General features: G+C 35.9%; 1 protein-coding gene across 1 annotated transcript; it reads right to left on the bottom strand.

Moving 5' to 3' along the window:
• Positions 1-45: 45 nt before the first annotated feature.
• On the bottom strand, positions 46-27,029 carry LOC113511224 (sodium/hydrogen exchanger 10-like). The gene is made up of 23 exons (XM_026894840.3): positions 24,418-27,029; positions 23,829-23,991; positions 22,549-22,774; positions 21,259-21,415; positions 20,504-20,678; positions 19,610-19,845; positions 18,478-18,599; positions 17,073-17,199; positions 15,932-16,010; positions 15,759-15,859; positions 14,733-14,866; positions 13,100-13,203; positions 12,352-12,463; positions 11,460-11,635; positions 9,240-9,358; positions 8,816-8,960; positions 8,117-8,220; positions 5,844-5,991; positions 4,807-4,960; positions 3,210-3,289; positions 1,897-1,927; positions 835-899; positions 46-244 (listed from the first exon to the last, which is right to left on the bottom strand). The coding sequence occupies exons 1-23, from the start codon at positions 25,668-25,670 to the stop codon at positions 191-193; spliced, it is 4,065 nt and encodes a 1,354-aa protein (XP_026750641.2). The 5' UTR covers positions 25,671-27,029; the 3' UTR covers positions 46-190.
• Between the last annotated feature and the right edge of the window lies 1 nt (position 27,030).

Below are 27,030 nucleotides of genomic sequence, written 5' to 3'. Positions count from 1 at the left end.
AAGGATATGTATAGGTACGTGGAGAAAGGCTGAACACAAAATGCATTTATCAAACAATAATAAAAATATATTGAATAATTTAAATAAGTACAAATCTCGATTAGAAATAAATATAAAAATGATTTAGAATTTTTTGAAATATTCCTCACTATTATCAAACTATGTTCAATAATTATTTTTTAGTCATATTTTATCCCTTCTCCAAAGATGACTTCTTGTTCTTCGTGAGCATTGTATTGTAAATCTAGAACATGCAATACAACAAATCGTGTGTAACTGAACAACATTGAAAACACTAACTTCCACAGTCTTCATGCATTGCTATTCCTGTGCAATTTTACTAAAGATCGATATCTCCAAAGCCCATTATTTTTCGAGTTTGTATTTTTAATATGAAACCTAATTATGCCAAATAAAATGGGCACCATAATAATCGACATTTTATTATTTATATTAAACTTTATAATTTTTTTTTTCATTATTTTAACAAAATTATTGGTTGTGGTAAGTTTACATGTATTTAAATGCATTAAAGTAATTGTAAATAATGTTAAGGTTCTTATCCATTTAGAAAAAAATAGAATCTCGATATTTTTAGTGTGAAATATCAATTCAATGGTATGTATCGAATAAAAAACTAGATTTCTTTAAATGCAAAAATCGAATCTTCGATTAATCGATCTAAGATCACTTTGCCTAGTACAGTCTCCGTATATTCAGTAGCTAGTTTAATTATTATTCGCTAGTGTAATATTGTTGTATTCTATTGGTAAAAGTTTTGTTTGTAATCTGTTGATGTACCACAGAAATAAATAAATAAATATGCGATCCTACCTCTTGTTCGGAGCGTTGGTTCCGCACAGATGGTTCTGGTGACAATTCACCCATTTTTACTTCTCCTGAAACATTATTTTAAAATGTACATTAAATATCAATATAATTATACTAAAACTTTCGAATATTTTCGAACTTTTTTTTACAACCACTCTTTGGAATCAACTTTCACCAGCAGTATTTCCGAACCGATACGACATCATAGATAAATTTCAAAATAAGAGCATATTCCTTTTTAAAAGGCCAGCAGCACACTTGCAATGCCGTTGGTGTTGTGAGTGATCATAGGCAGCGGTAGTCGCATGCTCGTTTACTTATGTTAAAAAAATGTAGCTTTTTGTTAAATGAAGTCCCGGATTGATTCTAGGTCAAACCATATTATGAATTGGACTTTTCTAAATAGGCTCTAATGTTCTAGGTAGTACATACCTAGAGATGCTTTTGCAAAATCTCTTATTATATACGCGGTATTCTAAACTGTTGTAAAGAAAAAATATCGAACTAATATAATATCTTAAGCAAGGAATGTTGATACAAAACGATATAGACCATAGGGAAATATTGGTTTAATTCGACTAAAAATAACGATACATTGGTATTATTACAGACAATAGTAGTTAGAAAGGGAACATCACAAACTAAAGTCAATAATAGAAAAACAAACCAGTATTTGTAAAAAATTTCATTATCAATAATATATTGCATCGTTCTTTGAAATGTTGATACGCCATTTGTAACTCCAAAAGGTATACGTGTAAATTGATATAGACACACATCTTATATATATACACATCTTTAGAGCGTGCAAAGGGAGACGTGAGCTGTCTATGTCATAAACTTGTAAAAGTCAAACATTACCAAGCCATCTTTGTGACAAACTTGTAAAGATCAAATATTAGCAAGCTATATATGTGACAAACTTGCAATGGTCAAACGTTAGCATTTATAGGTAATGGAATTCAAACTAGTGCGCGGATTGGTCAAGAATTTTTATATATAAAGAGGCATAATTATTATAAATAAGAAACTTTGATTTGAAAGAAACTAAGAGAGATCTCATACCTTTACTCTTTGACGGTTCTAGTTTTCCAGACTGCAAATAATAATTTAATTGTTACATACATTATTTGATCAGAGAGAAATATTGTACAATAGTTGTCTGCATGCATACAATACGAGTGTATCGGGGGGAAAGGGTTTGTTAATAAAGGAGACTAAGAATCCCATTACTAGCAATATACCTAACCAGGTCGACCTCCTTGCGGTTCTCCCTGGAAACTATCATGGTTAATTCCTGATGTATTCATCATGACGGGCTCACTGACCTGTTTTTATTCTCATCTATCACCCTTCACTGGTGCTCCGCCAGCGTATCCCGTTAGCGCAGGCGGGGTAACCGTACCATTTTCACCCATCAAAAAAAATACGAGTGTATCAGATTGTGTCACTCATATTTCTGCCGTGAAACAACTGTTCTTGCTTGCTATTCTATAATGTTCATAAACACAAGGCCAGCCATAGCATACTTCGCTCATAACGTGAAAAACCCGACAGATCCCTTGGCTGACGACAAAAAAGTCATTCAGGTTCACATAAAACTCGAATTGGATGCGATCCTTTATTAATCCTATAATGTTTTTTTGTTACTTCACGGCGCCCCTTTTAGACCTCGGTTTCGGTAGATACTGCATGAGCAGTACGTTTGGGGGCACGTCGATAGCACAGTAGTGATTATCATTCCATTCTCAGCCACTATAAAAATATTGTAAAAATAAATATTATAATTATAATAATATAAAAATACTATAAAGGAATGGCAAGTCCACCATTCCATGTTTTCTCCCACGAACACTCAGGTTGTGGAATGAGGTCCCTGCCGAGGTTTTCCTAAGACACTACAGCATGGGGTTCTTCAAAGACGGGGTAAAGAGGTTTCTTCAGGGTCGGCAAACGCGTAATACCTCTGGTATTGCAAGCGTTCATAGGCTATGGTAACCGCTTACCATCAGGTGGGCCATATGCTTGTTTGCCACCTCAGTGGTATAAAAAAAAATTAAAAACAGGTTTCGACATAGAATAGGCCGCTTCTTCCTTTCCCGTGAGTGTTGTAGAGGCGACTAAGTAAACTTGATTGTAGAGGAATAGGCAGCGGCGTCCCTCTTAAAACATCAGAAAGAGCCTAACTGCGGTTACCAATCCGCCTGCCAAGCGTGGCAACTACTGGCAACCCCCCCCCTTACGAAGGGGGCCTATGTTCAGCAATGGACAGTTAATGGCTGATATGGTATGGTATAAGTGACGTACGGCTATTACTTTCCATCAGGTGGTTCATTAATCTGTTAGTCATTTCAAGTTGCGTGAATGTTTCTACTTACCATTTCGTTCAACAAACTCGGTATGTAAAATTTTGAATTCAGCTCTTTTTCGCTTTGCGCCGTTGCTATGTTTGGTGTTGCTGTGTAAAAAAATAATATTAACAATAATATTTATGACAAATTATCAGCTATGTCATATATTAAAAAATATATATTAAGGTTTTTTTTTACCTATGACAAAGGGAAAAATCGCAGTTCCCTACAATTGAATAGTATACTGTTGGATTTAAAACTACATAAACTTGAAAGGCAAGGTTTCTTTAGGATCAGTAACGGGCACGTGACACCTCTAGTGTTGCAGGCGTCCATAGCCTACAGTAACTGTCTACCATCAGACGGGCTGTATGCGTGTTTGCCACCTTAGTGGTACAAAAAAAAAGGCAGTAGAAAATAAAACAGACACTTGTAAACGTATTTTATACCTTAATTAAAATGTTTACATAATTATGCACTAGTTGATAACCGCGACTATGCGTGGCATTTCTAATGACGTTAAATCAAGTCCAACCTTGAGTCACAGACTATCTCGGGATAATTTATTGTACCAGTAGATACCGGTCACGTTATTAAACAACATAAGTTTACAAGATGGAAACTGTCGTGGTTAATTCCTAGTAAATTTTCCACGATGGGCCAACTGACCTAGGGGTCTACCATGAAATGAAATTACGAATTTTCAAACTTAATTTCGTGTTTTTCTTCATATCGAAAACGGCCCAGTAAACGGAGGTTAACATTTCATTCGCCATAAATCCTAAGATTTATGATTTATATAATATTAAAATATTAATATTTTTAAACAGTATTATCATGTACCATAATTCGTTCGGCCGTAAAATTTCGAAAAACATTTCATGGTAGGCCCTTTAATTTTATCCACACTTGTCATCCTTAACTGATACCACGTATAATAACAGCACCATTTCTTTATCACCCACATAATTTTTTTTATGCGGTAAGATGTATGCCCAGTGATAGGACAGTAAATGACATGATACAAATATATTTGAAAATAGATAGATACTATTTATTGTTTCCTCCAAAAAATTACAATAGTAAACTTATTATAAATACAAACAATTACAAGAAAACATAACGCGGAGAAAACAATGGGCGGTCTTATCGCTAAGAGTGGTCTCTTCCAGGCAACTTTTGGATAGAGAAGAGTAACTATAAACAGTTTAACCGGAGCCACGAAACTCTGTTCTTTTTTTAAATACATATAGACATATAATACGTTACCCTGCGATTAGAAATCCTATATTATTAATAGATTGAAAACATCACAGGACTGAAAAAATGGCGTCGGAAAACAGTAGTTTAAAATTTACCGACTGATGGTATTCCATAGTAGTGGAAAATAAACACTCTCAGCCCATATAGTAAAGAAATGTGAGCTAGAGATCGAATTGTCAAAAATAATTTTTCAACCTATTAATAATAATGATGATTCACTAGATGGAGTGACGACCTCAAAAACATTGTAGGGAGAGAATGGGTGTAGGCGACTCAAAACTGTTCCTTATGGTAGTCTATGGGGTCGGTCTATGTTTTGAAAAGTACAGATAACGGTTGATATAACGATAATGATACTAACATATCTGTTTGCCCCATACGGACTCCCTATAGTTGACACGCCTTATCCCGCCTCGGCGCCGTTTGCTGCGCGTGCGCCGACTCGGACCACGGGACTCGCTTGATAACTTCCGCACAACTTTATGGTACAGGCAACGGGAGGACACATTGGATACCTAAGTAAAAAGAACTGTCAAGGAACATTGAAGTAAATGTATTTTTCAGCAAGTCCGATTTCTGTCTAATTTCCGTGATTTTTGTGATTTTAAGTCTTCAAAAAATTTTATGTCCTCTATTTAATAAAATGTTTCCGTATCATATGTATTTCTGAAACATTAACTTTTCTTAAGACTCAAAATTGAAAGAGTTCACCGAAGATGTCCATCTTAAAGGTTGCACTTATTGATTACCAATCTAATACAGGAGTGATATAGATTGGGGCATTCGAGGCATTCCCAAAGAGGGTTGACGTCAGGCAGTTGACCGGTTGTAGAATTATAAGTCAAATCTTTTTGTAGTATGGATAGAAAACATAATATGCCGACCCCAAATTAATTGGGATAAGGGTAGGAAGACGATGATGAAGTAAATTTACGCCAAATAAGTAAATAAGCAAGTAAATCAGCAAGTAAATAAATAAATATGACCTGGAATAGAGGTGGCTAGAAGAAAATGAATGAATTAGTTGCACTGACAAGTAGAAACTCTTAAATGATAAGTAAACATCATCCTAAGAAAAAATATCTCAATACACACACATTAATTTTTGTTTCTATCTTTTACTATTTTCCTAACACATTAGCAAGATATATTTTTATAATAAATTCTAAAATAACAGTATTCGATTTTGTTCCACAAAATAATTCAATATATTCGAAATCGATTCAGAATTGACGGAGTTATGAGGAAAATAATATAAAAAAAAATGCAACAGAATCGAGAACCTTCTTTTTGGAGTCGGTTGCAAAGTATTTAGTGGGCCTTCTGTTAACTTAATATAGGAACTCACAGCTTATATACCATAAATATAAGTACATTAACATATACCTAATTACGTACCAGTTCGCACTGCATGTCGTCCAGTTCATCTTCCATTATGTCCAGTTCATCCGTATCCTTTGCTGGTATGATCAACAGCTTGGTCTCCGGGCAACTGCTCGACACTATCAGTTGGGAGGGCTTTGGGAAGATCAACCGATGAGCTGTTCTAGCGTAGGTATTATATTTTATTATTATTATTATATCAGCCAGCTGATATCTGCTGCACATAGGCCTCCCTATTGGCGGGTTTTACCAGTAGTTGCCATACTTGGCAGGCTGGTTAACAACCGCAGTTACACTTTCAGATCCCTTGATTATTAAGTTCCCATAGTCGCCTCTCACGACACCCATGCCAAAGGAAAGGGTAGCCTTTGGTGGCGGTAGGTATTAATTTAAAGTGTGTTTCATGTATTATAAGTTTTTGTTTTGATACTTGAAATGGTAAACAAGGTGACCCATTTGATGGAAATTGGTAACCGTCGCCTATAGACATGAACAGTGCTATGGAATAAAGCCCATGGTACTTATTGGCGACCGGTCGATGCAAACTCTTTAGATTTTATTATTTACTTTTTTTATATATTGAATTTTAGAATGTTCTTAGTTTTTTTTTTTTTGATGGGTGAAAATGGTACGGTAACCCCGCCTGCGCTAACGGGATACGCTGGCGGAGCACCAGTGAAGGGTGATAGATGAGAATGAAAACAGGCCAGTCAGCCCATCATGATGAATTCATCAGGAATTAACCATGATAGTTTCTAAGGGGAACCGCGAGGAGGTCGACCTGGTTGGGTATATTGCTAGCAATAGGATTCTCAGTCTCCATTACTAACAATCTCTTTCCCCCCAAATGTTCTTAGTTGTAATTACAATTTTGTATTTTCTTGACAATATCTGTTACTTTCTTGCTTGGTTGCTATCAATACATTTTTCTCTGCTAAAATCCGTGTCTACATTATTTACCATCTCACCACAGTACACCACTTCGTAATAGTACCCTTCATTCTTTACCATTCCTGAGGACTACGAAGTTACATCATCGTACCCTTTAATTTCACTGCCATATCCGACCCTTCAAACTGAACACAGTCGCCTCTTACGACACCTACGGAGAGGAACGGATGGCTCAATCTATGGCAGATCACTCGGCAGCTACCTACCTAAAAATGAGCCTGTAAAGTTATTCGAGTGCAGGATTTTTGTATTAGAATTTAGGTTACCCAAATGTTGAAGCAACAATTTTCTTAATTCATGTTCTAGACTCAATGACGAGAAGTTGAACTAAGAAAAAATATTTATTAAGTAAAAAATAAATTCTGAAAAATAAAATACAATGAAATAATAAAATAAAAAAGAAACTTGATGAGACAATTTATCTATATATATAAATATTAATGCCAATTTTCGTTGTAATTTTATAACTTAAGAACGGGCTCACCTATCCAAACCAAATGTTTAGGCTTTGTTTGGACTATTTAGTAGATAGTTCATGTGAAGTTTGCACAAAATCGGTCGAGCGGTTCTTCATTTATCACATTTTTTGTAACAAATGAATTCAATAAATGGCGGATCATTTTGTTAATGGGGATTTTTGTGTCAAATTGAAACTTTTTTTAAGATAGGGATTGTGCTGTCAAATTGAAACTTATTTCAGTGTTGACAGTACAAGCATGTTGTTATGTCATTCATGCGGTCATTTCATTTTGGACGTGCTTCGATTGAAGCAAATTGTTAGCGATAATTATTGCTTTGTGTTTATATTTTTAAACATATTGTTAAGTGCATTCATACAAACATATATGTGTGTGTGTACTTATCTCAGTTTTTTAGCGATTTTTGTTTGAATAAATAAATTTGATGTTAATTTTTTTTTTATTATTTCACTTTATACGTAGCTAAGCACGTACTGGACCGCTAGTATCATATATATTATATTTATCTTGTGTTATTAGGTTTACAGGAAATATATGACATTGCTACAGGTAGATACTATCTATTGATGGTTTTTTTTTTTGTTAGATGAAAATGGATTGGTAACCCCGCCCGCGCTAACGGGATACGCTGGCGGAGCACCAGTGAAGGGTGATAGATGAGAATGAAAACAGGCCAGTTAGCCTATCATGATGAATTCATTATGAAGAATTAATCATATTAGTATCCAGGGGGAACCGCGTGGAGGTCGACCTGGATAGATACATTGCTAGCAATGGGATTTTTTGTCTCCAATACTAACAATCCTTTTCCCCCCACCCATTGATGGTTGTGTTCATGTACAAATGATGTTTGGTTACCTGGGTATATAACAGGGTGGCTGAAACACCTCTCTGGTGGCCATATCCTGACATATGCCATCTAACAATACTATATCTTCCATCAGTTCATTAACAACGAACACCTGAATGTGGTTCAGATAAGTTTTTTAGTATTACACAATTATAAAATACAGCTTTTAAAATATGTAAAGCGGTTGTATTCGCATGGCTGTGTTTCGGTTTGAAGGGTAGGATATGGCGTGAATTTACTGGGTACAGAGGAATAACACCTGAGTCCTCAGGAATGGCAACGCATGGAAGGTATCATGGGCGAAACAGTATACTCTGTTATGTCAATGGTACTGCTCATGTCTATAGGCGACAATTACCACTTTCCATCAGGTGGGCCATCAGCTTGTTTGCCATTATAAGTTGTATAAAAAAAATAATGTTATTATTGCCTTCGTTTAGGTTAACGCAGCGAAAGGGTCATTAGCAGTCACTTTATCTAAACCGGGCGTGAGATAACAGACAGACGAACAAAGTAATGTTTATTCCTCTCCCTATGTAACTTTTGGTATATTTTAAATTTTACCCAGAGACTACTACTACGATTACCGAGGTTCTTCAAAAAGTACGCACAAAAGTTTCTTCTAAATCTAGTGACACTTTTGGTGTTGCCTGTTTGCCGATATTATTCATAGATTGAGTATGAAAGGATTTCTAGAACAATCCTACCTTGAACGCCTTAAGACACGGCACGAAGGAATGCTCCAGCCTCATGCTTAGTTTCTCAGCCGACCATCCATGGTAAGCTGGCACAGTAGGTAGCACCATCATGGATAGCTTTATGCCTATCTCCCGCCACATTGCAGCTTCTAGGCTAAATAGGAATTGTATAAATTCACTATTAAAACTAGGAATAGGAAACGAATCTATCGATAGATATGTTTTCGCTACCACACGCATGATATGGAGGTAGCGACTTCTTTAAAATTAACCAGAACAACTCATTTACAGTGTGTATGCCCTTCATAATTACAAGGAAGCAATAAAAGTTATAACAAATCATACCTAACACTTATCTTGGAAAGGAAGGAATTTTGTGATAGGGATATGAGATCTCAACAGATACTAGTAAAAAAGAAAAATGCGGACTTACCCCATGATGGGATGGGGGGCGAGATTGAAAGCCTCTTTAATCACCGGCATGGTGATATGATACGCTTGCACCGCTGAGTCGCAGCGTACCGTGTAGCTGTAGGGGCGATTTGTTAACACCTGTTGGGTATATATCCAATATTCATATGACAAAAATACTACTCTATATTACTTTCAAATGTAATTTCATTACATTGAAAAAAAAATTGATACGAGACTAATATAAAAAGGATATATAGACACAATAAATAAAAATTGTGTTCCACAAAAAAAAAATACTATTTCAATTGTGACAAAACCAATTATTTTGATTTAAAAACTAAATTAATAATCCGATTTTGATAAAATTTCTATGGCATCAATCTATAAGTATATTCTATCAGATATAAAAAAAAAAGAATTTTCCAAATCGGTTTAGAACGGGAGGAAAGGGATTGTTAGTAATGGTGACTGAGAAACCCATTGCTAGCAGTATACCCAACCAGGGATTGTTCCCCCTGTATCATGGTTAATTCCTGATGAATTCATCATGATGGGCTGAGTTTTCATTCTCATCCCATTGCTCCGCCAGCGTAATGGATACCCAACCCATCAAAAAAAAAATCATAAACACAAAGCAATAATTATCGCTGACAATTTGCTTCGCGTACATTGATTCTCCTCAACACTGAAATAAGTTTCACATTGATTCACGTTTCAATTTGACACAAAAATCCCCATTAACAAAATGATCCGCCATTTATTGAATTCATAATAAAATATCAATGAAGAACCGCTGACCGTTTTGTGATCTCTATCTACTAAATAGTCCAAACAAAGTAAACATTTGGTTTGGATAGGTGAGGTTATAAAATTACAACGAAAATTGATTAATATTTATATATATAGATAAATTGTATCAAGTTTCTTTTTTTATTTTATTATTTCATTGTATTTTATTTTTCAGAATTTATTTTTTACTTAACAAATATTTTTTCTTAGTTCAACTTCTCGTCATTGAGTCTAGAACATGAATTAAGAAAATTGTTGCTTCAACATTTGTAACCAAATTCGTACAAAAATTTCAACGAATAACTTTACAGGCTCATTTTTAGTTGTATTTGCATTGAGCCATCCGTTCCTCTCCGTAGGTGTCGTAAGAGGCGACTGTGTTCAGTTTGAAGGGTCGGATATGGCAGGAAATTAAAGGGTGAATGATGTACTGGGTACTAAAGGAATAACACCTGAGTCCTCACGGAATGGCAACCAAGCAAGAAAGTAACAGATATTGTCAAGAAAATACAAAATTGTAATTACAACTAAGAACATTTGGGGGAAAGGGATTGTTAGTAATGGAGACTGAGAATCCATGGCCGAAACAGTTAATTCTTCATGTTATGTCCATCTATCACCCTTCACTGGGTACTGCTCATGTTTATCAAAAAAAAATCGGTTTAGAACTGACGGAGTTATGACTACATCCTTTTGACGACCTATTAAAATTGTTTTCTATAGGTATTACATCATTTCGTCAATATTTTTCTTCTTGTATTTCTTTATTATATCTATTTTCACGCTAAATCTCTCTCATAAATTGGCAGTGAATAGCCAGCGCCAAAGACCTTTATCCTTATATACATTTCTAGCTTCTTGTACTCTCATGGCTCGTCTCATAAATGCATATATCGTCATAGTCGTAGAATACTGACGGATCTGACAAAGATTACATATAAAGATCCGTCAGTATTCTACAGCTATGATGATATATCATTATTTTTTTGAAAAATTTATCAACAATACAACTTAATAAATAATAAATAGCACGAGATGCATCAATACGAGTATAAAAAATACAATAAAAAATTGAAAAACTCTACGAATAGAATTCTAAATGTTAACATTTGTAAAAATGTTTGAATGTTTGTTAAGCAATCACGTCTCAAGGGCGAACGAATTTGACTGAAATTTGGTAAAAAAATATACTAGCTTAAAAATTGTTCACGGACCACCTTTAATATATCATTGCTTTCCTTTCCCGTGGATGTCGTAAGAGGCGATTAAGAGAACTTACTCATCGAGGGATGAGCAGCAGCATCTCTCTTTAAACATCATCAAAGCCTAACTGCGGTTGCGAATCCGCCTACCAAGCGTGGAAACTATGGGGACTTCCATGGAAAATTTGGCATTGGCGAAACTCCCCTAGAGATCTATGCTCAGCAGTGGATGATAAATATAGTCATACCCCAAGAACGCCGACTGCGTTTCCCGATACGATGTAATCCTGGCTCGGTTCGCCGAACTTCAAGTCCGTTAGAAATTCATAGTTGGGTATAGCTTCTTCCACATCTCCGTCTGGAGGCGTGTATGTGGCCTCGAGAAGACCTGACACTAGGATGTATAAGCCCTTTGGTTCATCGCCTGGTAAATAAATTTTTCGTGCAATTTAGAATGGCATACAAGCTGACAGCTCACTTGATAGAGGGAAAAGGGATTGTTGGCTAGTCCAGTAATGTGATCTAATGGCCCCATCGTTAACAATATACCTTCCCTATCAGGTCAACATCTGCATGCTGAGAAGAAGGGTTTGCAATAAATAATAAAGTAATGCAGACTATCAGTCCCATTGCAAGCAATATACCCTGTCAAGTCAAATTCAACGTACCACCCTCCCCTGAAAACCATCGTGCTGAATGAATACATCTGGAGATGTATTCATCACCATTTTTTATTTCCACCTATCTTTCTTCAACTGGTGCCCCGCCAACGTATAATATTAGCGCAGGTGAGGTTACTATTCCTTTATCATCCATTAAATCCAAGAAACATCTCCACTCGCTTCCCCCTGGAAACCATCGTGGCTAATTGTTGATGGATTCATTAAGAGGAACAATCACTTGTTGTGAACATGTTTGGGAACTAAATGTATTTTTTTTATGTCAAGCAGACAAAGAAATTGATGCCGTTCATGGAAAAACATAGTGCAGTTGCTAAAGTAGCATATAATTTTTATTATTTTGAATTTCTAATAATTTGTTCAACTATCGGGGGGTGTTCAACTTTTGGTACCATCACTCTAATATGATAATCTTCTAAGCTACTAGCACTAAACGACATATCACTTATAGTTTAAGTACCTCTAGAAATGAGAATATCGTTATAATTATAATTAATGATATTGGAGTTCTCCAGGAAGTAATCAGCTACCCTCTCGTTCCCTTGCAGCCACGATACAGCACGAAGCTGGGTCTGTAATGAACTTAATGTCAAATAAAAAAAAATTGTCTTTCTGATAATACCACAGATAACATATTTCCTATGATCTCTCCCATAGAAAGAGAATACTAGAGAACTGCTGTATGCCTATGTATTACGAAATAACAATAGAATGATGTTATTGAGCAAACGAACAAATACGAAATATACCTCCTTATTCGCAACGTATAATAGTCATATAGCTATTTAATTTGAAGGGGTAATGCAGACATAATGCTAAGTACAGAAAAACTATTTTTCTAAATCCATGATAAAAATTTATATGTCTAACTTTGTATATAATTTGTAATATTAAACTTTATTTACTTGGGAAATTCACGTGTGAAATGAGCCGTGTAGATCCCAGCACAGAATAGGCCACCCCTTCCTTTCATGTGGATGTCGTAAGAGCCGACTAAAGAAGCTTATAACAAAGGGATGAACAGCAGCGTCCCTCTTAAAATATCATCAGAAGGGAAATTACGTTTACCAACGCGCCTGCCAAACGTGGCAACTACTGGCAAAACTCTTCTTTATGACAGAGGTCTATGTTCAAAAGTGAACAATTAACGGCTGATATGATGGTGATGATTAATATAATCTGGTGTATAATAAATGCAAAAATGTCACCTCTGGTGATGAGGGCGCCACCAGGCTTCCCTTGTGGCGACACATTTGCACCTTCTCCTGAATCGCGTTCACCAAAAGCCGATATTCCATTTCATCCAAAAAGCCTGCAATGTCCATGTCACGTAAGCGAAGTACACATTACATGAGATAGAAGGGATACCTAATTGTTGTAATTAGGAAATGACCGAGAGTATATTACCAGTAATGGAGTCTAACAACTCCATTGCTGGCAATATACCCCATTCGATCGACCTCAACCGAGGTTTCCCCTAGAAACCATCATGGTAAATTTTTATAGAATATGTCACGCTGGGCCAACTGAACTACTTTCAACGTCACCTATAATCCCATACTGGTGCCCCGCCAGTGTAAACCGTCAACCGTCAATTTCACCAGAGGGAGACTTTGTACAAAATTCGATTGCTTGGGTACCTCTGTTCCATTGTGTTTCAACCGTAAAGCAGTTGTGTTTGTATGGCTATGTTTCGGTTTGAAGAGTGGGATATGGTGTGAATTTACTGGGTACGGAGGAATAACAGTATATAATAACAACAAAAGCAGTAAAAAAAAACCGATAACGCATATAGAATCATTCTCCATTATCCTCCATTAAAAAAATTTACAGGAAATGATCCCATTGCATTCCACAGCAATATACCATATCAGGTTCAACTCCATACGGTCTCTCGTTAAAACCATCATGACATATTTCAAGTGAATTCATCATGATAGGACAACTGACCACACTTTATCCTCATCTATCATCAATCACTGGCACACTTCATCAGCACAGCGCGACGATTTCAATGACACCCAGTATTCATCGTCAGTTCCGTGTGGTCCCGGCGTAGAATAGGCCACCCCTTCCTTTCCCGTGGGTGTCGTAAGAGGCGGCTAAGTTAGTAGCGCCCTAAAACATCTCCAAAGCCTAACTGCGGTTGCCAAACTGCCTGCGAAGCTTAGTACATACTGGCAAAACCTCCAAAATTTGTCAGTAACAGGGTCTAAGAGCCCTATTGTTAGTAATGTATCCTATTTTTTTTGTAGATTGAAAATGGATTGGTAACCCCGCCTGCGCTAACGGAATACGCTGGCAGTGCTTCAGTGAAGGGTGATCGATGAGAATGAAAACGGGCCAGTTAGCCCATCATGATGAATTCATCAGGAATTAACCATGATAGTTTCCAGGGGGCACCGCGTGGAGGTCGACCTGGTTCGGTATATTGCTAGCAATAGGATTTTTAGTCTCCATTACTAACAATCCCTTTCCCCCCTAATGTATCCTATTAGGTCCTCCTGGAGATCATCGTGGTCAATTCTAATCGAATTCATTACGATGAGCCAGCTGACCTGATCTGCTGTCGTCCTCACGATCACGTGATCTATCATCTCTCACGGATGAGTGGCTGACTGGAAGAGAATGCATTAATTAGTTGCACCGCCAAGAGGAACCGAGGGATGGGTAGCAGCGTCCCTTTTAAAATATCTCTATAGCCCGACTGCGGTTGCCAATCCGCCTGCCAAGCGTGGCAACTACTGGCAAAACCCCCAGAGGGGGAGGCTTATGTTCAGCAGTGGACGATTAAGGGCTAATAATGATGATGATGATGATTCAGTAAAGTGACATAGTAACCTTCTTCCTTAAGTTGCATTGTGTCCAATATCATGATATTCAAAGTCGAAGTGGTGGCTTGCCTGGTCTTCACCGTAATAGCTGTCCATGGCCGATCCCGCTGCAAGAGACCCAGCTGTCTTGTGACTGCCAATCTATGGTAAACAATATATTGGTCTACTAGCTGAATCCCGTGGGTTTGTCCGCCTAGACTGTCATATAAAATACCCTCTTAAAAATAATCATGAAATAAATATCAAAATTTCATACTTATAACATTAGAAGAATTTCAGCTATATATGTATATCAGATTTTAAATTAGTCCTTTAGAATCACTGTGAAAACCGCATCCAATTTACGTGATGCCGGAACAAATATTATATACAGACAAACAGAAAAAAAAATTACATTACATTCCCAATATAAAAGAAAATGACAAAATAGTAAAAGTAGATTTATAGAAGATTTTAGTTTTTATGAATAATGAGGTAAGATTATTTAATATAGGATCAACAAAGTAATCTATACTTATAATAAATCTGTAGAGAGGTCAATTCTGTACATGAAATCTATTTCCAAAATAACTATCAGCGGGTGATTAGTGATCGATACTGATGCCAAAAATGCAGTAAAATTTTTGTCTGTCTGTTTGTATGTTCGTTATAGAAACAAAAACTACTTGACGGATTTTAACGAAACTTGGTACGATTATTGTTCATACTCCTGGGCAGGTTATAGTGTACTTTTCATCGCGCTACGATCAATAGGAGCAAAGCAGTAAAGGGATATGTTGGGATTTTTTTTTAAAGTGGCTATTAAGGTCGCGTGTGCAGCCTTAATAGCCACTTTTTAAAATGTAAAAATGTCCACCCGTACGAAGCCGGGACGGGCCGCTAGTAAAGAATAAATCCTTTCATTTCGGATTTCAGAATTAGCAATATTGCGTAATACACACGCACACTAACAGGCACACGCACACGCACACACCCACACACACGCCTTTTTGACGTGAGATGTTATGAGCATTTGTTTTTCAAATAAACTTACCTGTCTGCTTCCAATTTAGCATTCAAGGTTTCCTGTATTTGTATGTTATCCACCAATTGAGGCAGCAAATTACATACTTCTTGTTCACCGGTCACGAAACCCTAAATAATAAATACAGTGAAAAATAACTTCAGCGGTGTACGTAATAAGAACGATTATAATTTAATACTGACCTTTCCAACGTCGTAACCGTAGGCCAATTGTATGTCAATCATTCGATCAATGTATGCCATAATTTTAGGCACAGACACCCTGAAAACATAAACAGGCCGTCTCTGTTTACTGATGGACTATGATTATCAAAAATATAATTCACCGCTTTGTGACTTCTTAATGGGGGAGGGGGGGGGGGGGTATGTTAATAATGGAATGTAGCAGTTGTATTGTTGAAAATATATCCTATTATATCCCCAGGGGGAATCCCGTAGAATTCATCACGACGGGCTAATGGTCAACGGGCTAATAAATCACCTAATTTCATCCTCACCCATTATCCCTCACTCGTGCCCCGCCAGCGTAAACCGATACCGGGGTTATCATTCCATTTTCACCCATAAAAAAAATTTAATACATAAATCGACTATGTATTATCATTTAAAATTTTTTTTTTTTTTTATGAATAATGTATGTCTGAAGTAGGAAAAAGAATAAAATAAACTATTTCTAGATGGCATATCAAAATAAAACGTATATTAGTTTTTAAGTTAAATATTTAGATATACAGCTATAAATATATTTTTTATTTATTTATATTTTTTAACCTTATATTTTTTATATTTTTCATGTCATCGCCTAATTACAATTTAATTATATTAATAAAATGACATTTCGAAATAGGTCACGTGTATAAATAATAAAAATATTTTAATACAGACAGTGACAAAGTACAATCTTTATATCTTTATTTTTTTTTGTAATTATAAAGGCTTTTAACTTCTTCAGATATATCAACCCTATTGTAACCTGAATCTTATTAAAATGATTAAATTGTTTATTAAATTATTTTACTGATCTAGACTGTTAGTTTGTGGAAGTCCATATCGTTGGAAAAAAAATCTAACTAGATAATGTCTGATATATGAGAGACATATGTATATTAAAAATTGATATAAGTTGTCTTGTCTTGTCTTAAGTGCAAGTAATAGAAACCAAAACAATAATTTATTGAGATTTTGCCTGTCTCTATTCTAGATTGAATTTTTGCTAGTCTCTGTGCCATATGTTTGTTGTTTGTTCGACATCATACAAGCACGACTCCACCAAATTGGATGTGAAGTACTGGACAGAAAACTAGTTTGGAAATAAAACAGATACCTTGCTAACTTGCACAGCCTGAGGAAGCGCAACATCCTCAGCAGCTTGGTGGCGGTGAGCACGCTGGAGTTGAGGTTCGTCCACTTGTCCCACGGGGTCAGTGCATCTATCACGTCCAGCACCAGATCTAGCAGTGGTATGAAATATATATAAATATAAAAAGTAAAAGAATATAATAATAAGTATAATGAAGTATAATATTATAATATTTAATTCAGGGCTGATCCCTTAACCGTCCACTGCAGAATATAAACCGCTACCTTGGGGGGTTTTGCCAGTAGTTGGCACGCTTGGCAAGCGGATTGCCAACTACAGTTAGGCTTTAGAGATGTTTTAAGAGGGACGCTGCAGCCCATCATTCACCGTCCCTTAGTTGTCTTTTACAACACCCACGGGAAAGGAAGTGAAGGTCTATTCTATGTCGGGACTACGCAGCCAAATAAATTTATAATACATAATATTCAATATTTTTATCTCTAATATATAAAATTCTCGTGTCGCGGTGTTTGTTACCAAACTCCTCCGAAACGGCTTTACTAATTTTTATGAAATTTTGTGTGCATATCGAATAGGTACGAGAATGGGCCAACATCAACATTTTTATACCCCTCAATGATAAGGATAACTCACCCCTAAATATTTTTTTAACAAAATTTTTTATATTATTATGATTCAGCATAGAAAAATACATACAACTTCAAATTTTCATCCTTTTACGATCAACCCCTGTTTTTAATAGCGATTTTTATATTCTGTAATAGTACTAATAATTGTAGTACGATAAATTTTCATGTATAGTTCTAGAAATAAAGTATATGGTAAAACAACGTTTACCGAGTCAGCTAGTAATACATAAAATTGCAAAGAAGCTAACGGCCTACCTGATGGAAAGTAGTAACCGTCTTCTACATAATATTATTTTGTAATTTTTTTATACAACTTAAAATGGCAATCAAGCTGATGGCCCACCGGATGAAAATTGGTAACCGTCACCTATAGACATTAACAGTACCATGGATATAGCAGAGTATACTGTTTCGCCCATGATACCTCCCATGCGTTGCCATTCCTGAGGACTGATGTTATGCCTTTGTACCCTGTAAATTCACTGCCATATCCCAGTCTTCAAACCGAAGCACAGCCATGCAAACAACTGCTTTACGTTAGAAACATAAATGGAATAGAGGTACCCAAGCAAACTTTTATACAGTCTCCCTCTGGTATATTTAATGGTGTATCGTTACTTTAAAGCACATACTAGGCTATATAAAACATAGAAACGAAATAGAAAAGTAAGAATAAAGTGGCATAATGTAAAAACATAGCATAGCATATTATATTCTGTGTCCTTGGCTATCATTTTCCATAGAATAGGCTGAAGTTTTATTTAGAAAAAATAATTTACCGCCAGTAGCCATAACGATAATGAAAAAGTCCAGCTTATTCCAATGTGACTTGAAATATCCACGGATACTGTACGCCAACATCTTTAATATCATCTCTATCACGTAGATTATGTAAAAGAATCTGTAGTACAAATATATTAAAGTTATTAATTAGTTGTAAGAATAAATTCCGACAACCAAATCCGATGTGATTCGGAAACATGTGTGTTTGGTATTCGAACTGTGTTCCCAGTTACATCATGAAAGGAATGCTCATAAAGTCCTTACCTATCATCTCTCACTAGTGGTTAATATACGTTATATTGATAACGCGGACAAAGACACAATTCTATTTTCATTACATAAAAAAAAGACATATAAATAAGGCGCTGTACACATTGACTGCGCTCCACTACGATTCCTTGCGCTCTGTTTCTGCAGTGAAAACCGCAGCAGTGCACAGTTAGTGTGAATTCTAGTTTATTTTTTTATCAATACTAACATGGTCGTAGCTAGGGGAGGGGGGCATTGAAGGGCAATGCCCTACTTTGAAAGGTCCAATGTCCTACCTTAAAATGAAAAGCTCCAAGAAAATTAGAAAGAATCGCTTTTTCGAAGTCACATCATTATGGCTTTTGCCCAAACAAAAAGTGTTTTACCCTACCTTAAACTTGGGTCTAGCTACGGCCCTGTATACTAATAATAGATTTATTGAGAAAAAAAATTATTAAAAACAATAAAGAATAGAAGAGGCAAAATACTAAGCCACCTTATACAACATGACAATTTTTTAAAGAACATACTAGAAGGAAAAATGGAGGGCAAAAGGAAAAGGGGAAGACCGAGAAATAGCTACACGGGACAGATAAAGAAATCACTAGGTGCCATGTCGTATAGGGAGGTTAAAGATATAGCCTGGAATAGAGCTGGTTGAAAAAAATGTATCTATTAGTTGCACTAACAAAGGAAACTCCTAAATAAAAATAGTCTAATAATTATAAAGTAGAGAAATTTGTTTGTTTGAACGCACTCCAGAGATTCTGAAACTATTAGTCGGATTTGAAAAATTCTTAATGCAATAGCTAATTTTTAAAGAAGATTATAGGCTATTCAATATCACGATATGACGGTAGAATTATAAAAAGCACTTACAAATTGAGCGACTTGATGGTATAAGTAACAGTGAGAGAGACGGGTGGTCTCAGCGCCACTTCGCACAATATGACAGGCGTATTACAAAGTATCATCAGGTATATGAACCCGTCGAACCACACGTTGGTGACCAGACGGTAGCACTGCTGCCGCCAAGCGTTCTGTGGCACTTGGGCATTAGCGGCTTCAGGTGTCATCATGTTCACCAACTTGTGTCGAAGCCAGACTGCGTGAGCCTTGACGTTTTATGGAAATAAGCAATAATATCCTCGTGTGAATATAGCTGTATGTTCCCGGTATAGAATGGGCCACACCTTCTTTTCTCGTGGGTATCGTAAAGGAAATTTATTGGTGGAGAGATGGCCGCAGCGTCCTACTTAAAACATCATGAAAGCCTAACTACGTTCTACTCAAATACACCTTTAGTTTTTAAGTAGCAAAAATAGTGAATTGGTATGTAGAAAGTTTTATGTTTCTAAATCATATTAGTGTAGGTGAATAAAAGGAAATTAAAAACTTTTTAAAGAGTTTGAAATGGCAAATAAACGGCTCATAACTGTTAACGGAAAAGCAACAGTTCATAAACATTAACAGCAGTATAGATTATAGAATAGAATGTGACGTGCATTCTGACTGATCATCATGCACTGTCTATTCTGAGGATTAAAATGTTATAATTCTATATCTGAAATTTTTAGTTATATATTCCATTCTTCAAGCCGAAACTCAGCCATATAAACATAGCTGGTTTGCAACAAAAACATAAGTGGAACAGAAGTTATGGTTAATGGTAGAAACATGAATGGAATTAAAGTTGAATGGTTGGAAGGTTAGAGAAACAATTCAAACTGATTTTAAAAGTATAATATACAAAACTATGTGTTACATACGTACTTTTGGTTTCCATAGAGTGCCAAGCTGATCTAAATTGATCCGCCCGTCATTTGAGTCCGCGGCTACTTCCACCGCTTGTACCAATGTTCTGACTCCGTCTTTGCTGATCTTCCCGTGTTCATACTGTCTCCAGTAAGATATCTTCATAGCTTTTAGTACACGTTGGTTCGCTTCCCTGAATTAAAATGTATATAGATCTGCTATAATTAATTTATATTTAAATATTGATTGATTTCAAATGATTTACTACTGGGAAAACTACTATCAAAAATCTTGCAATCTTGTTCCTACGTGGTCCAACCGTAAATAGACATTCTTATCCCTGCATTTCGATAAAAAAAAAACACTTCTTAACAAGGCTCTTTCATACCCATATCAATTTAGCTACCTTTTTTTTACAACACATGGTGCAAACGAGCATGCGGCTCACCTGATGGTAAGTAACTACCGCCGCCCGGTATTGGATTAAATAATATTTCACATAGTGTAATATAATGAGCACTGCTCTGTACACTTCTATATTTTTTTTTTTATATTTAGGCTTGTTGCAAACTAGCAGTAATTAAAGCCAAATAACCGCTCACCCCATGTTATTCTTCTTCGGCTTATATTGGGTCTCCTAAAATACTCATGATAACAAAATAATACCAACTACAAAAACGACTTATCTTAGTTTATTTACTACTACTTCTTGCCTTAGAATGCGAAACCACGTGTGATCAATAAATTAACTTACTGACAAAATCTGTGCTAACCTCATCATTTCGGCGAATTCCTTCTTCGTGGGTTCATTGGGTATCTCCCTCTCGCAGTCAGGGCAAGTGGTATATCTATAACCCATGTAGGTGTCGTCCTCGCTATCCTCGTCGCGGCCAGATATCTGAAGCTGGTACGGATGCTTAACAGTTGTACCTTTTAAAATGTTCAGTAAATACTATTGAATTTAGAGTTAGGTACATTAGAATCACTAACACCGGATGAATGAAATGTTAAAACAAGAATGGATATCAATGCATTACGGTGTCATCATCTTCCTACTCTTATTCTAATCATTTGGGGTCGGCGTATTATGATTTTATCCATATTACAAAAAGATTTGGTTTTTAGTTTTACGACCGGGCACCTGCCTGACGTCAACCCTCTTTGGGAATTACGGTGCAATGCATTACGGTGTATTCTATGATATTCATGTTGCTTTTTATGTGTATAGTCAACTGTTACCAGTGTCCATCAGGTGGCCCGTCAGTTTATTTTTATTTCGTTGTTCCAAGTTATACAAAATAGCATTTTAATACGAATGCATCATTTGCAGCTTTTACAATATAAGATCAACCAGTAACTAAAAGGTACTGTCTCACTCTGACATCATCATCGTAGCCTCCCCCCTTAGAATGGTTTTGCCAGAAGTTACCACGCTTGGCAGACAGGTTAGTATCTGTAGTTAGGCTTCGATGATATTATATATTAGACATTAAATTCAGAAAAGTTCATTTCATAAATTGGTCATACCATTAACTTTTTTTGTCAGCCGTTAACTATCCACTGCTGAACATAAGCCTTCCCCATAAGGGAAGTTTTATTTATTTATTTAACTGTAATGAGAAATGATACAAAAGGCGGCCTTATCGCTAAGCAATCTCTTCCAGACAACCTTTGGGTAGAGGACATTGAGAAAAGAAAGAAAACCAAAGTTTTGCCAGTAGTTTCTAAGTTTGATAAGCAGATTGACCACCGCAGTTAGGCTTTTAGAGATGTTTTAAGAGGGACACTGCTGCACATTCCTCTACCACTAGTTCTCTTAGTCGTCTCTTACGACACCCACGGGAAAAGAAAGGATGGCGTATTTTATGCCAGGACCATGAGGCCATTAATTGCCTTTGCATAAATGAGGTTCCAGTTCGATTCTCGGTCAATTGGCTCAATGTGCCAACCACTGTGCCACGGAGACAATCCAAGATATAGAAATAGATAAACCTTTCCGTGCGATTTCTAAATTCTTGACGAATGACATAAAGTGTTTAATATGTAACAAAAATATAGCTTACCTTCCTGGACAAGATCCCAGTTAGCATCAGCTAAAAACTTGTCCATCTTCAACATGGATATACACCTGTCTCTGGTCATCATGATGCGCTTTACACAATTAGTCATATTGGCTTTCTTGGCTAGAGAAATCTCCGCCAATCCCAACATCTTGAGGACTTTGTGCATCGTAGTGGCATTTATAAGAAGAGACAAGAGTACTATGCCGGCAGTTTGGATTATGAAAATCTAAATCCGAAAAAATATAAATAAATCTATCACTAGATTTATCACACAGCACCTTCAAGTTTCAGAGTTTATTATTGTAAGTATATAGGAAAACCCGTTTTAAAACAAACACACATAACTACTCGTTAATATGTCTGTGTTGCATTGTAACTAAACCACCAGCTAACAGCAGAAGCCCACCATATTGGCACCTGGTGAGCAGTTTTATTGCTATAGGTTATCATCATCGTTATATCAGCCATTATCCGTCCACAGCTGAACATACGCCTCCCCCATAGACTGCCATAAGGAACGATCCTAAACTACTTGCTTCCAATTACTCCCTGCAATGCCAGTATTATATAGCATTTGTATACTTATTTATACATACAGACTTGCGTCTACGAAAATATTAGGTGCTTATAGGTACAAGCGATAGTTTCTATAAAATATCTAAAGCTCTCGATTTACGGTTTAAGACATTTATTTCTCTAAAGATTTACATAAATCACTTAAATGAGAAATTTAAAACTATGAGCATGCACTTATTATCTACTGTTAGCGAGCGTAATTTATCAAACATCAACTAAAAATAAAACATAATGTGAAACTACCTTTATTTTATAAAAATTATACAACACAATGCGACTCAATACAACAAGTTGTTTATAATGTAAGGGCAATATCTACAATCTTCGGTTAAAGTTAGTTTAGATTTATTTAATTCTAAGATAGATATCGTAAGACGTGCGCTAAGTCAGTGGTTTTTTATGGTTCATCTTTGAGCGTGTGATTCCAATTTTTTATTTGCATAACTGCCTACCATGATGTGTATACTACTATAATATTGTTAGTCTAAGTTTAATTTAGTTAATTGTATTAGCGATGTCATGTGTATTAGTTAAATCTTGTTTTTATTTGTGAAAACTTGTAATTGGCTTTAATGTTTCTTTTTGTTTAATATAAAATTTTCTAGCTATTGGTTTTTCTTCAATAAAAGAATAAATAAATATACAAATGTTGAGTAGGTACTTACGTTTATGCAACTAATACATGAAAAGTAAACTCTACTCACTTCTCCAATATTAGCTACAGACGGTGTCTGCAGCACGACCAGAGCCAGACACAAAGACAAGGGACCCCTGAGTCCGCCCCACACGCAAGCCATGCAGTGCTGCCATGTCATACCATAACCCACACGGCGGAGTAGTGGCATCATGGCCGCGTATACCAGTAACCTTGCACAATTTTATATAATCAGTCAAAAAGTAAACAAATAATATACTAAAAATGAGTGAATCGTTGCTCTAATTCTTTTCAAGCGAGTGAAAATAGAATTGTTTCTCCGCTTACGCTATCTGTATACACTGGTGTGGTACCAGTGAATGAAGATTGGTCCTCGCCCATTATCACTATCCTCGTGAAGTCAAGTCAGTTAGCCTATCGTGATGATAGGCTGGATTCTAGAGGAGTCCGCGAGAAAATCAATCTCTCAGTGCATACTGATACCTAGACTTAACTATTAACAATCCCCTCCCCTCTATTTCAATGTGATGAATGTAAATAAAGTTATCTCTGCTCTGACACAAGAAAATGAAATCCTAATCCTCAGGACTGACTAATAAAGTAGGGTAAATGTTAGAAATATTATTTAAAATAATTACCTGGCACAATATATAGTCATGTACGTGACAAACACCAAGGAAACTTGGCGCACAGTGATCACATAGCTGACTTTTTCGAATATCACCACACCGACCATAGTGAATACTAAGGTATTGGCTTCATGCACTACAATAGTCCAGAAACTGGACACTATCTGTTCAACATCCCCCGCTACTGTAGACTTCTTGTTGCTCACTAGAACACCACATATTATTGTTCCCAACAACCCAGAAACATATAAGAACTTCTCCCCCACATAATAAGTGAGGTACGCAGCAGCTAATGTAACTGTTATTACACATAACATGTCGTTGTAAGTCGCAGAAAGTAGCATACCAGCTATCTTGCCCATTATGATACCTAGCAATATCCCTCCGCCTGCAAACCGAAGCAGTAGCAACGCAATCTGCGAAGCATCAGTGATAGCCATGGCCAAATAACCAAATATTGCTGTGAACTCTATCATCACTGTAGTGTCTCCTATTAAACCTTCACCCAATAGCAACACACTTATGTACTTCCCCTTCGACATTTCCTTCAATTGCTTTACAACTTCCACTGGGAATATAGGGGAACACACGACTCCAAATAAAATGGCAGTGGCGAAATTCCACGATGACTCCATCAGGTAAAAGGCCATGAAACCAACCATTATAGCTGTCAATAACGTCCCAGGAACCGCAACTAGAAGAATTTGAGGAAAACTTCTCCAAAATGAGTGGGAATCCACGCTGTATGAGGTGCTGAATACTACTATAGGCAGAAAGGCGATCAATAATACATCAATGTCCAGGTAGCAAACGTTCACGAACGGTTTAAAGGCGGGAGATCCGTTTGCCCAGAAACCAGCTAGACCACCTAGAGCGAACATCACCGCTCTGTATGGAAGGCACATGCTAGTCCACAGCATCACAGCCCTGACCACTGCTCCGATCAACAGCGTCATGAAAATGAACAGGAATCCTAGTGAAGTTGGGTAGGACAAAGTTGGACGACCCGGGTCGTCGAACGTTATACGTTGGTAACTCTTGTTCTGATTACTGCCATTTTTAGTCTGGCAGTTAACGGTCGTAAAAAATATTAATATTAGTTGTAATTTTAATGTTGGAGACATTTTTGTGTGACAAGCACGGCCATGGGGAATTAACTGTGTAATAGTTAATTGTCTATACCAAACCAAATTGTTTATAATTACTCCTCTCCATCCAAACGTTGCCTGGAAGAGATCGCTCTCAGCGATAAGGCCGCCCATTGTTTTCTCATTGTGATTATTTCTTGTAATTATTTATATTTATAATAAGTTTACTATTGTAATCTTTTGGAGGAAACAAGAGTATCTATCTATCTATCTAATTGTATAAAGTTGACGTTTAAGGGTTATTTACAGATTACAATACATTTTGTATTGTATCTTAAATGATTCATGTAAATAATTTTCTATAAAATAATTGGTTGAGTCGTTAAATCTTTTAAATTCGCCGTCACATTATTAATATTTTAATGTTAAAAATTCGTATTAATTTAATGTAATAACTACCGGTTTAAATTACATGTAATTAGATCGAGAAAGCTTGACTAGTTTCGGGATTAATTCGTGATCCTTAATCATGAGCGGCTGTGTGAATTTTATAAATATTTACAATATAAATGTTTTTAGAATTTAACGGAAGCTAACTACATGCAAGTAATAACTTTTTGTACTTATTTGATATAACTTTAAATACGTATTTGAATATAAACACATTATTATATCAAGCAGTGTAAAATTACATACATACATATCTGTCACGATTGTCTGCCATTAGGATAATGATTTTAGATTTGTTCAATATAGTAAAAATAACTGATATAGAAAAATACATTTTATTAAAAATCATTATTCTTTACATTCAGGGACAAACATAAAAAACATGTCAAAATTTGAATCAATAATTAAAAAACTTATATTAAAAAAATACCTAAATTTTCTTTCAATTACATCTATTTAAAGTTCCTAGATAAGTAGTAAATGAATCTATTGGTAGATACATTTACATTAGTGTATGTATGAGAAATAACAAGTCACCAAATATCTCGTTCTATCTCATACACGCGGTAACGATAACGTATTTATCGACAGATTTTTTGCCACTTCTAAGATGGTAGAGATCTTTGATCGATGTAGATTGAAGGGATTCGCTATAAGAGCACTTTATAAAACATTCATTTAGAAATATTGTGAATTATTTGATCTTAGATACAAGGCTTCGGTAAGAGGTAAGGGAGTAAGAGAACAGGGAAAACCGAGAAACTATTTTTTTTATTTAATTTACTTTCAATTTTACTTTTTTAATTTTTTCTAATAGTTCTACAGGTATTATTCTCAAATAATGTTGTTCTCAAAAAATGTATGGCTTTGTTAACATCTGATAGCTTTATTATGATGAGCTTTATTATTGACAATGCTGCTGTAGTTTTCAATAGTATTGTTCAATTTTGTATTTCCTTCAATTGTATTATACATTTGTGCAAATTTTAGTGGCTGTTAAATTACTATTTAAGTGTACAATTGCGTATTGTTATAACTGTCTGTTTGCCTTAAATAAATAAATAAACAATATAGGACAGATAAA

Source organism: Galleria mellonella, unplaced genomic scaffold (genome assembly GCF_026898425.1).
Source record: "Galleria mellonella isolate WM207_F2 unplaced genomic scaffold, CSIRO_AGI_GalMel_v1 utg133, whole genome shotgun sequence".
NCBI lineage: Eukaryota > Metazoa > Arthropoda > Insecta > Lepidoptera > Pyralidae > Galleria > Galleria mellonella.
This window is presented reverse-complemented; position numbering and strand designations above follow the sequence as displayed.